Genomic DNA, 12,234 nt, shown 5'->3' with positions numbered 1-12,234 from the left:
TGGAGGACTCCAGGTTTTGGATCTAATCAGCTAGACAAACAGCAAGTCTGTCTTTCTGACAGACTTGCCCTCCAGTGAGAGTGGGAAGGCAGTGGGTTGAGGAGATATTAGTGGGAGGTCGGTGGTTGAGTGATAAGCACACTGGATTAGGGATGGCTATTAGACCTGTAAATGGAATTATAAATTGCAGGATACTATGAGTCTGAGTTTCAGGAAATAACTCAGTCATTATCAAAGAGCTGGTATTTGAAGCCATGGAACTAGAAGTAATTGCCAAGGGAGTGGAAATATATATCAGTGAAACCAAAAGAGATGACCAGGAACTGAACTCTGGAGTAGCCTGTCTTAAAACATTGAGGAGGACAGAGAAGCAACCAAGGAGGCTGTAGAGAGGGATAAGTGGCAAAGAAGGAAAAAATGGGAGATAGTTTATTTTATTAAGAAAATTTTGATTACCATTTAGTCACAAAATGCTTTCTAGGTCTAAACACCTTTCATATTAACTCATTTAGTCCTCATAACAATTCTATGGCAGAGAATTTGAGAAGGAGTCACTTCTGTTATTCTCATTTTATAGATGAGGAAACTGAGACACTAAAACTGAGGTTAAGTACTTTTCCCAAGTTTGCATAGCTATTAAAAGATACAGTAGGGAGTCAAAATCAGTTTGGTCTTAACTCTAAATAAAGTCCTAGTAGAATGCAAAGTGTATGGTAAGTGCTCAATATTGCAACACAGTGAGCTTCTCCTCCATCTTTTTAGTCAGTTCTCTAAAAAGCACTTCAACCCTTCATTCATTTATACCTCCCAACACTGGGGACAATGGGTTGTCCTATCTAAGGAGTCCTGGAGAAGGATGCCCTGGAAGACCCTCTCCTAAGTTAAGTGATGGCAACTTTTTCTCATTGTCTTTGTCATCAGCATTTTTGTGATGCCAGCACCACCCATCACTGATCACTTCCTTGTGGGAGGCTCTCAGACAAAGGCTTTCTTGTAGGCATGACCTCATTTCATCCTCAACACAAACCTTTGAGAAAGACACCAGTGAGGCTCAAAGAGGGAAAACAGAATGTTCTGATGTCACACACTAGTAAATGATGGCAGCTGAAGTTGAGCCTAAGACTAACTCTAGAAAAGCTTGGGATTATTGAGCTATATTGACTTCACTTAGAGAAGACATTATTAACCAGGTTATGGTTAGTAACATTTTCAGTTACAGTTATACATACTAGTTTTGGTTCACATATTCCATGTTGGTTTGAATCCCCTTCTTATACTTAGAGAGACACCTGAGTGTAGAAGAGAGCTGATTTCTTTGCCTTCATCTCTTTACTGTGTGTGATATTTATAGGATCCTTGTAAGTCAATCATTTTGCTGCTCTCACACTTCACCCAAGGCAAAATTTTGAAGTGAATCCATTTTGCCTTGAGCATTTTCATTTCTTAGGAGCATCACAGAGCATCCTGCTTAAGGGGAAAGTCAGGTAGGGGAGTGACTCACTGTCCCTCCTAGGTGGCTGCCTTGTCCCACCACCCATGGCGAGCCCTGGGAGTCATGCTCAGACTCCTGTCCGTGCTCTTAGCACTTAGTGCCAAATACGATAATAGAGTCATGTCAGTCTAGTGTAACTAGAAACCAGGTCTTTTGGAGTTAAATATGTCAGCTGTTACTGTCTACACAAGTGCTTCTCAGAGATCTGCAATGAAAACCAGCCTCCTTCACACAATATCAGGGCATGTGCATTTGTAAAATACAATAAAATGACCTAATAGGAGATGTAATTCAGGAGAGGACATACAAAACACAGGCTTACTTTTTTAAGTTATTATATTCAACGGACATAAAATTACATTTCTACAATGAGAACACAAACCAGCATAGGAAAAAGGGAAAAGTATTACAAAAATGTATACTATTGTTCATTGAATGTGTGTAGGTGATTAATATAAATATGCATCATTATTGCACACATAATATTTTGACTTTTTGGAATTGTAACTCAGCTGAAAGACATAAGTGAAGTTTCATACTCATTTTATTCCCCATATTCAAAGCTGACAGACCCACTTCACTTTGAATGAATACCAGCTGCCTCAATATTTAAATTTGATTAACAAAGTTTTTAATACACAAATGAAAAAAGCAGAGGTAACAGAATAGTTTATATATATTGGCTTTATTTGGTATTGTAAACATATAAAGTGAATTCCTCAGTGATGGGTACTTGGGGGTCAGTAGTTGGAGTGCAGGCAAACTCCATGTCTTCTCCTCTGATTAAGTTAAGGAAACCCGGCAAAGCTGTCTTTGATGCCCACGAGGAAGAGGAATTACTGTAGTTCTACAGTTATTGCTATATTCCCTTCACTGTTGTCTGCCTCACTCTCCTGTTTGCACATATTACAGACTAATGAATATTGTTCGGTGCCTTCACTCTGACCACTTTTTCTCCCTTTCATTCTCCTACCCACCCTTGACTTTTAAGAGAGTATTAATACACACATGCACAACACACAAATGCACACATGTTCTTTAAAGGATTTTTTTTTTTTTCCTGAATAGATCAGTAATTAAGAAACTCAAGGAAAGAAGCCTGGAAGGAGATACTTAAGGGTTTAAAAACATGGTAGAAATAATTAATTTTAATAATAAAATTCTGCCTTTTGATTAAGAGTTATGCATTCTTCAAATAACAACTTTTATTTTGGTGGAGCTATTATTAAATTTAAACTGCCTTTCCCCTTATTTTAATAGTTCTTATATGATGAGCTCTTCCATCCAGCTAGCACTATCTTCAAAAATAGAATTCCATGTGACATGTAGTTTATTATTTGATACCAAGATTTACAATGAGAATTTTAACATTCCTGGAATTACATTGATAATTACAGAAAGTAGATGCTTTATGAAGCATATTAATATGTTACCAGATTACAGCTTTGGTTGTGGAATATTGAATGGGTGAACAAGTCTGATTTCTTGGATGTGTGAATTCATTTTCTTTTAAATAACACAGGTAATGTTATATAAAATGTAAGCTGTTTCTTGTTCTAAAATTAGAGTTCAGTGTTAGACAGGACAGAAGTTGGAGTAAGGCTCTGGGTTGGTAGTCTGGTCCAGCTGCTAGCAGCCTTTATGAGCCTCAGTTTACTTAGCTCTAAGATCTGAGAGGCAGAAGACAGATTGAGGTCCATCACTCTTTGCCTGCAGGGTAACATTGCCTCACTTCTCAAGTTAGCTTCTTGCAAATGCAGCTTTAAAATGGCCTAGAAATGTGCAGGACACTCATGACCTGTGGTGGGGTGGCCTTCCCCACAATCAAGTCCTTGCTGACCTAGCCTTTCACAGTGGAAGTGATGATGTTCACTATTTTATAGACATTGAGTGAAACTTCAAATAAGTTTTAATCTGTTAAATAAATGATCATATGCTTTATATCTTTATACAAGAGAGGACACAAAAATACTGGAATTTATTTATAAAAATTGTGTATTTATTCTTACATCTTTAAACTTCAGTCACCTTCAAAGTACTCTACATTTGGTCCAATATATCCATCGAGACTTTTTTTCTACTGCTCAAAAACTGTTTTGGAACTCATCAGTTTCAATGCCTTTTAGTGCTTTTGCTGTTTTGTGTTTTACCTCTTCCACATTGGCAAAACATTTCCCTCTGAGGACTTTTTTCATCTAGGGAAACAACAAAAAAAGTCACTTCAGGTGAGACTGGGTGAATAGGGAGGGTGGGACATGGGAATCATGCCATTTTTTATGAAAAACTGCTGAATATTCAGCATGAGTATGTAGGTATGCTTGTAAATCACCCATTATGAAATGAGCAAATACATTGAAAGAGTCTTCGAAAAAAATTCACTGAAGCTGAACTCAGCCTCTCACAACAATGCTATAGCTGCTACACTGATACAGATGGTTTCCTAGAATACTCACTTCGTGGGGGAAGCCGGTACTACAAGGGGCCCACCCCCCAGAAGATACTTACGGTTTTTTAGGGGTCCCTCCTGTATGCTGGAATTCAGACAAATTTATTCTGATCCTATAATAAAATGAACAAGATGATCAGGATTATTTTCTAAGACAAAAAATGTAAGTGAATAATTTAAGATGTGAAAAAAAGAACAATAAAAGATAGTACCAAGGGTTTTTGACTGAGCAAATAGGTAAAAGAAAGTGATATATAATTTAATACCACGGGAGTTTGGTTTACATTCTAGACATGCATATTTCCCTGTTAGACACCCATGGAGATGTTGAATGTGTGACTGTGTGTATGGGTCTAGAATTTATAGGAGAAGCCAGAGTGGGAGATAGAAACTTGACATTCATCAGTGTATAGGTGGTTTTCAAAGCATGAGTCTGGAAGAAACTACTCGGTGTGAGTACAAAAAGAATGTAGAAAAGATGGCATACTGATATTTAGAAATCAAAGAATTGTTGGGGGAACCAGCCTAGGAAACCGAAAAAGGTGAAGAGTTAAGTGGAAGAAAACTCAGGAGAAAGTTTTCTGAAGTCAAGGAAAAAAAGTGTTTGGGAAGGAGAGGCTTCTAGCAACTGCAACCCATGCAGCTGGGTGGTCTGGCAAGGTGGGCAGGGAGAGGAGAGTTGGAGACAGTGACTTGGTGACAAGGGTGCTGAGTGGCCCTTCCAGAGAGCACTCAGAGTCAGTGTGAGGAGGAAACCCTGACTGACTGCATTCCAGGGAGAGGGTAGGAGAGGAACAGGGAACAGGGGACACAGGCAATTCAGTGGTGGGCTGGAAGAGGAAAGGGTAATAACCAGAAGGAATATGTGCTGAAGGAAGTTTTTGTTTCTGTTTTTGAAAGGCGGGAGCCATGACAGCATGTCTGAATACTGATGGTATAGTACAGAGGGAAACACTGATGACACAGTAAGGGGAAGCATGATTTAGGGTAGTCAGACACGTGACCGCAGGTTACTGTGCTCTATGGTAAGTACTGAAAGAAAGAGAAACAGAGGACTTACCACTGAGACTGGAGGAAAGGGCATAGGCATCTATGGGACACTTTTAGAGTTCTCATCCACTTAATTAATATTGTATGTTCAACTGGGTTTATGATCTCTCTGATTAAATTTGTAAAGAGAGGAAGGCTTACATAGGCTACAATAGCAATGATAGGTGTATTTTTTAATAAAATAGTTTCTTCAAGTTTTTCTGAAAATTACCTGGTAAATCAGCAAAGAAATAAATAAAGGTGGTTTCTACCACCCCATTTCTTAAAAGAAGAGTTAATTCTAAGAGAATAAAAAAGAAATAAATTTCTTCCAAAAATACAAACCAAAAGAATGCCCATTATTTAATACAACAGGTTTTTATTTTATTTTATTTTTAAATGGTACTGAGAACAGAAGGGTGCAGGGCAGTGGAAAGCAGACATGGAACAAGGTAGCAAACAAAGCTCACATTGCTGTCATGCTGTTAAATGATTCCCTTCCATCAGGTCTTGCTATGAGGTGAGGTGTCATGTTTAAAGCCAACTTAATACATGAAAATTTTACTTGGGCTTTGCAAATATGTTTTGCAGTGGTTTGATGAAAGTCTAAGTTTTTTTATTTTTTTATTTTTGAACCTACATGGATAGTAGTGCGATATTTTTCTAGGCCTTATCAGGTTGCTTTCCTGACCTAAATTAGAAATTTTCCAATGTGTCTTCTCAAAGGTATTCGGCCCCCCCATTTCTCTCAACTAGAGACCTAGGCTCCTGGAATAAAATATCCAATTTAGGGAAATTAATATGACACTCAGATGCCATATACTCTATTTTCCAAAACAGATAAAGGAAGGAAGGGGAAAAGAGGAAATAAGGCAGAATTTATCAAATAATTCCCACTAAGCATGGCATGACAACTGTAAATGATTCAAAGAGAGAAGCTGTGACTGCTAAGGGGAACAGTTTAAACAAGTATATACCTTTAAAAGACACTGTTGGTAAGCCATTGCATATAATCAATACATTTTATTAGTTATAAACTAATTATAAGATATGCTGAAGTTTTAGAAACTTGGGTTGATCTGGGCACCAGACTGCACTTGCTTCCTGTAGTTGATCAGTTTCATTTTATTTGCGACAGTGCTATTTTTAGCTTATCCATCTAGTGGAAGAAATCAGCGTAGGGATTAGGGAAGGTCCTGTGTCTTTATCTTTATGTGCTACATTTACATATACCAGGGACTCTCTTTTTATTTACTAAATGAATAGTCACAGAATAAAAAGCACATGAAACAATAGCTCATGTCTTTAGAACACATTATTTCATTTTAAAAATTGCATTGATTTTATTTCCTGGAGTTATTATTAAACTAGTAGCTTCATGAAATCTGGAACTCAGTGAAATCTATCATTGTAAACCACATTTATACCTATTTTTATTTACATAAATTATAAATTACAGAATTTATATTCATTGGAAAATTGTTATTACCTCCTATGTTATTTCAAAGTGGCAGACTTTGAAAGTGACACAAATACAAAGAAATGTGGGTCATACCAAATTTGGTCAAAATCAATTCACACTTCAGAAAGTTAAAGTTAAGCTGAAAAATGCCCAAAGCTGGATGGATGGTATCAAACAAATGGCTTCATTTAAAAAAATGTGTGCGTGGATATGTGTGTATGTGTATCACAGTTAATTTGTTTTATCAAAAGTATTCTTAAAGACTTAAAGATGTGTGGAGATATAAGATGGAAATCAAATGTATGACAGGGAGCATATCTCAACACATTCACTCCTCTCCACCCAAAATCCAATAATCCCTCTTATTCATATATTATTTATGCCAAGTGGTGAAAGGCATCTACCTACCAAGCAAGAAACTTAGGGATTTTCACTCCCCTTCTCCTCACCTGGACTATTTTAGAGTCAGTATCACATAATTTTAAATATATTAGCTGCTGGTTTGTTTTGAAATTTGTGAGTTCCTTGTTATGCTTTTTCTAAATTTTTCTGTTTCCAATTACACTTCCGGACTAATTTAGAACTAATCTCTTACCTTGTCCTCTCAAGCTCTGTTAAAAATCTTTTGGAATAGGTTATTGGAATTATATTGCATGAACATTGAGATAAAATTGTCATATTGTTAAGTAATTAGATCTAGGAACAGTATGTGTCTTTTTAAAACTCAAGTATTTTTAGTATCTTTTAATTAAGTTTTATAGTTGTCTTTGTAATAGTTTTGTGCATTTTGTGATAGGATTGTTTAGATAGATGATAGATAGATAGATAGATAGATGATAGAATGTAAGTATACACATATATATTTAATAGCTATATAGTATACTACTATATCTAATGTATTATTTATATACTGGTACATACTATTATATATATCCTTTCTCTACATATATAGACATAAAAAGGCAGATAGTTTTCATTGCTATTGTGTAGCAATGAATTTAATTAGTATATGGGATAGATTTATGTATGTTGATTTCATGTATAGTTACTTTATTAAACTTTCTTGGTACTTTTAAATGAAAAAGAATTGTCTTAAGTATTTTAGGACAAAAAAGAGATCCATGAGCAATGAATATCTTGTTACTTTATTTTCAGTGTTTATTCTTCCACCTCTGTGAGTTCTTATTTAATAGACTGGGACATGCAGAACTGTGTCAGATAGCAGATTGAGAGTACCCTTGTGTCATTCCCAGTTCTAATGTAAATGCTTTTAATGTTTCTTTATTAAGGCAGTTGTTCACTTTAGGCTTTTGGCAAATGCTTTTTATCATGTCAAGGAATTTTTTTTTCTTCCTTGCTTGCCAAATATCTTATGGTTCTCTTCATTTACCAAGATCTTGGTGAAACATGCTCAAACCCACTCTGTGCCCTTTCTCACTGCTGATCCTTTACTCATGTTTGGTCTCTGCTGTGATGTTTCCAACATGATTAAGACTCTCATCCAGTTCCCTCCATACTAAGCCTTCTTTGACCCACTCCCTGTGTATCTCTTTCATTCTTCCTTTGCCTACTCTATAACTTTTTTGGTATATTTTTCTCCCCATAAGACTATAAAGTCCTAAACTGAGGTCCTTAACTATTCATTTTTGTGTTCCAGATGACCAAGCTCCTGACACATATAAAATAGATGCTCAATTAAAATTGTTTTAATAAATTAATGAATGTAAGAACCACTGAAAACATTTTTTATGGATAATACAAGGAGTTGATCCTTTTGACTTAGATGATACTTACTATGTCTTAGTATTTCTATTTCTTAGAATTACATTTCTTTTCTTTTTTCTTTTTGCATTTTGTCATTGTTTTGTTTTTAGTAGCAGATGTCAGGACATAGCCCCCTGCAAAGATGCCAGCTATTGAAGTGGAAGAAATAAAATTAACAAAATGTAACATACACTGTATTAAATCTCAAGAGCAAGATACCATTTGTTATCAAAGCTTAGGAAAATAAAAGTTACTGAACTTTTAATTTTATCATAAAAGAACATTTACTTATTTTACATGTAGGGAACAACCATTCGACCACTCGTGGAGTTTCTTGACGTTAAGCGGGCCAATAAGAAGCAGCAAGCTGTCAGTGAAGAAATCCACTGTCGGGTAGGTTTTAATGTAGTATAATGATTTGAATGATAAAAGAAATAATTGCTGGGTCCAGTCGCACAGTTTGATGTCATGGTGCTCACAACCTGAAGAAGAGGGAGATGGCAGAAGATAAAAAGAGAGGGATAAGAAAAACATGAGTTGGGGTGTAGAATGAACATAGTCTTATGGTGGCTTCTCCAATTTAGCCTGCGAAGCTCCTCAGGATCACCATTATTACTTCCTTCAACCTGAAAATGTTTATACTAGAAAACTATCATCATATTTTCCAAAATTACGAATAAACTGTTAAGGATGAGAAAAAAAATCTAAGACTTGCTTAACAGCCATGTGACAAACATCTCATCTGTTTGTTTGAAGATTAATTATTGTGTTATTGCTTTCAGTAAAACACACACACACACAAAGCAAAAACTGTCAGTCTTTTAAATTTAGGCATGGCATAAATAGAGTAGAAAATACTGCTTTTAGGTAAAGATTAATCAATGGGCCTGCTTTTTTCATTTTAGTTTTTTGATCACGTGAAGACTGGGATTGAAGATGTTTGTGGACATTGGGGTCACAACTTTTGGAGAGACAAGTAAGAAGGCCTGATGCCATTGCATAATGAAGTGGCTCTGAATGACTGTGGAAGGAGCACTTACTGACTTGTGCTATTTTTCAGAGTTGTAAATGTTTCCTATGTTGTGCCATAGCGTTTCCTTTAGGATAAAGTTCAGCTTTAACAGAGGCCTGGAACAATAGTGGCTTTAACAAGATAAAAGCTTATTTCTTTCTGATATAAATAACCAGAGGTAGGCAATGTAGGTTTCATAGATGAGCCCTGCTCCACAGATTCCTCATTGGTCCCAGGACCTTTTTGTCCAACTTCTATTTCCAAAGTTGCCTCTTAGACCAAAACGGCTGCTCCAGCGTCAGCCATTGTGCACACATTCCAGGCTGAATATAGGAAGACAGGTAATGAAGGGACAAAGAATATGTACCAGCCTCCTCCTAAACAAAGATATCAAATTCCCGCACAATTCTTCCAGTGTTATCACATGGTCTGGCCTTTCACAGCCAGGGCTCAGTCATATGGACATTTTTTACTGCAAGGGAAACTGGGGAATGCAGACTATTTGGTTAAAAAACTGGGGGTTCCATTACTATTTGTTCTGCCAAATTTGTTGAGAAACACATGAGGACATAAATAGATTAACAGAAACAACAAATACTTTTAAAGCTATACTTACCTGGAAGATTATGTCGCTTACATAAATGTCTATCACTTATCATCTATCTATCATCTATCTATCTACCTACCTACCTACCTATCATCTATCAACTCTCTCTCTCTCTCTCTCTCTCTCTCTCTCTCTCTCTGTTTATCTATCTCTTATTTCACCTTTAAAGACTCTATGGTAGATAAATAAGATTCAATGTGTCTTTAATGACCTTATAGTTGAAGTGGAAGAGGTAGACTAGCAGGCAGAACTGCTGGCTGAGAAATACTTGGGAAGAAGGCAGCATTTCAGCTGTTCCTGAAGATGGACAGGTTCTAAGCACATTTGGTGAATGCCTGTTGCCCTTCTGCCTTGTCTTTCCTAACTTGCTAACAGACCCTCCCACCCCTAACTAACATGAATTTAACCAACCCACCAGTTTATGTAATTTAACATAAGGGAGTTTTTCAGTGCTTACTGTTTGCTCACATGTTCTGGCATGATATTATGCTATATGAGAAATATAAATTATAAACTCAGGCCTTTAAAATTTTATAATATAATAACAGTCACAAAGCAAATAGGTATGTATGTGTGCATGTGTGTGTGTGTGTGTGTGTGTGTGTGTATGATATAATTAAGTCATTAAATGAGTTATAAAGGCTTTAAGTCCTAGAACAACCTTTACCAGCCTGGCCATACTGTTTACAGATTTAGAAAGGCCCCTTGGAGCTAGCCCTATTTCATCACTAAATGAAAATATATTATTTGTCACATAGGGACATAAAGTAATAAAATAATGCAAACTAAAATCTCCATTGTAAAAATATTGAAAACAATGGCCATTTATCTTGGGCAGTAGTCACTTTTTGGAGGCAGGAGATAAACCAGAGTACCCTGTCTGCCTTGTGACTTTCTACACTGCCCTGCTTTACAAATTCCTGGGGACCTCTTAACAGAGACCGATCCTAGTCTGTGCCAAGCTATTAATGCAGACTTCTCTGCCTCACATCTCCATTGTTTCCTTAGCCATGCCTATTTTCCACCTACCTGTTCTCGTTCAACCCAACCACCTTTTTTCCTTCCCTATCATCTTAGTAGTCCTTGCCTGAAGAGACAGGTGAGTAGAAACCCAGAACATTTTTTTCCTTTTTAAACCTAAGATCAGGCTAAATATTTATATCACTCTTTGCCTTCCAAACAAGGAAAAAAATAGATGTGAATAGATATGGGAATCATGTCTGTAGTCCCTAGGGCAGTGTTAGAAGAAGGAAGAAACGGACCCTGTGATCACGTGGATTTTGTCTTTAACTTAGGTGAAGGAATGCCAGAGAAAGTCTGGCTATGTCCTATCTTTCAGGGAGAGGTATTTTATCTCTGGGGTATATGAGTCTGTTCCAGGCAAACATCTACAATCGTGAGGCTAAATGGACTATAAATACTAAAGATGTCAGAGACAACTTTGATTCATGTCTGAAAGGTAATATTGTTACATGTCTAACATTATAAACCTTTCAACTTTTCTATGCACAATGTTTTACAGATAAATTTTAAATAATTTTCTGCATTGTCAAGTGCACTGTATATTCCAGGGAGGTGGGTATGGAGGGATTTGGTGCTGACACAAGCCATTTTAAACTTTCGTTCCGCTCAGATCCTATCTCTGTCATGTAATAATTGTTGAAGTTACTAAAGATGACATAAAAAGAAGTGATTGTTTTATATACATTGGGTATCTTTCCTTTCTTCTTATGCTGTGGATTTCTGGTGGTCCTGCCAGAGAATTCTTAAGGCATTTGATCTTTTGAGAAAGACATGACAGAGTAAGGCATTAGGGAAGTTTCTCAAACTTGGCAAAAGGAGTCTGAAGATGGAGAAACTGCCCGTGTTAGCTTGGCAGTGAAATGAAAAGTGTAGTAATGAAGCAAAGAAAGAAAGTGCACAACTCCTACACTAAATAGAGCAAGTGTCATTGTCTTTAATGTTTACTCTTTGTTTTGCTATCTCTAGTGAGATTAATAATAATAATAATAATAATAATAATAGAAAGAAGTTTAAAAAGACGTGTTGCTGCCAGTTCTCCTCAAAGTTAAGAAAAAAAGTAGGTCCAGTATTTAGTGTAGCGGCTAGTCAATAGCAAAGCACTTTAGAGATGATTCTCTTTACTTATTCATAGCCCTCAGTATGTAGAGCAAAGCACTTGAAGGAAGGCTTTCTTTCATTATTCATGGCCCTCCAGTACTCGGAACCAAGAATGTGGATTAATGTTTTTGTTCTTTTTCTTTTGTTTTATTTGTTTGTTTTTTGTTTTCAAAGCACAGGTGTGTCTATAAACCTCCTTGGGCTTATGGTGATCACTGTAGTAAATTTCTTTCTCATCAAATATTTATTGCATGCTGTTTCATTTACATATTTGCATAATAATGTTACATAACAAACCACT

The 12,234-nt window shown here is 36.4% G+C and overlaps 1 protein-coding gene across 1 annotated transcript in view; it reads left to right on the top strand.

The window, feature by feature from the left end:
• Positions 1–12,234, top strand: part of SLC9A2 (solute carrier family 9 member A2) — a 117,984-nt gene that overhangs the window by 82,172 nt on the left and 23,578 nt on the right. Inside the window, exons 6-7 of the mRNA XM_090281874.1 lie at positions 8,497–8,586; positions 9,099–9,169. Of these exons, the coding sequence (XP_090138000.1) occupies positions 8,497–8,586; positions 9,099–9,169 (161 nt within the window). The remainder of the gene's footprint in view (positions 1–8,496; positions 8,587–9,098; positions 9,170–12,234) is intronic.

Source organism: Furipterus horrens, unplaced genomic scaffold (genome assembly GCF_987537825.1).
Source record: "Furipterus horrens unplaced genomic scaffold, mFurHor1.1.pri manual_scaffold_6, whole genome shotgun sequence".
NCBI lineage: Eukaryota > Metazoa > Chordata > Mammalia > Chiroptera > Furipteridae > Furipterus > Furipterus horrens.
This window is presented reverse-complemented; position numbering and strand designations above follow the sequence as displayed.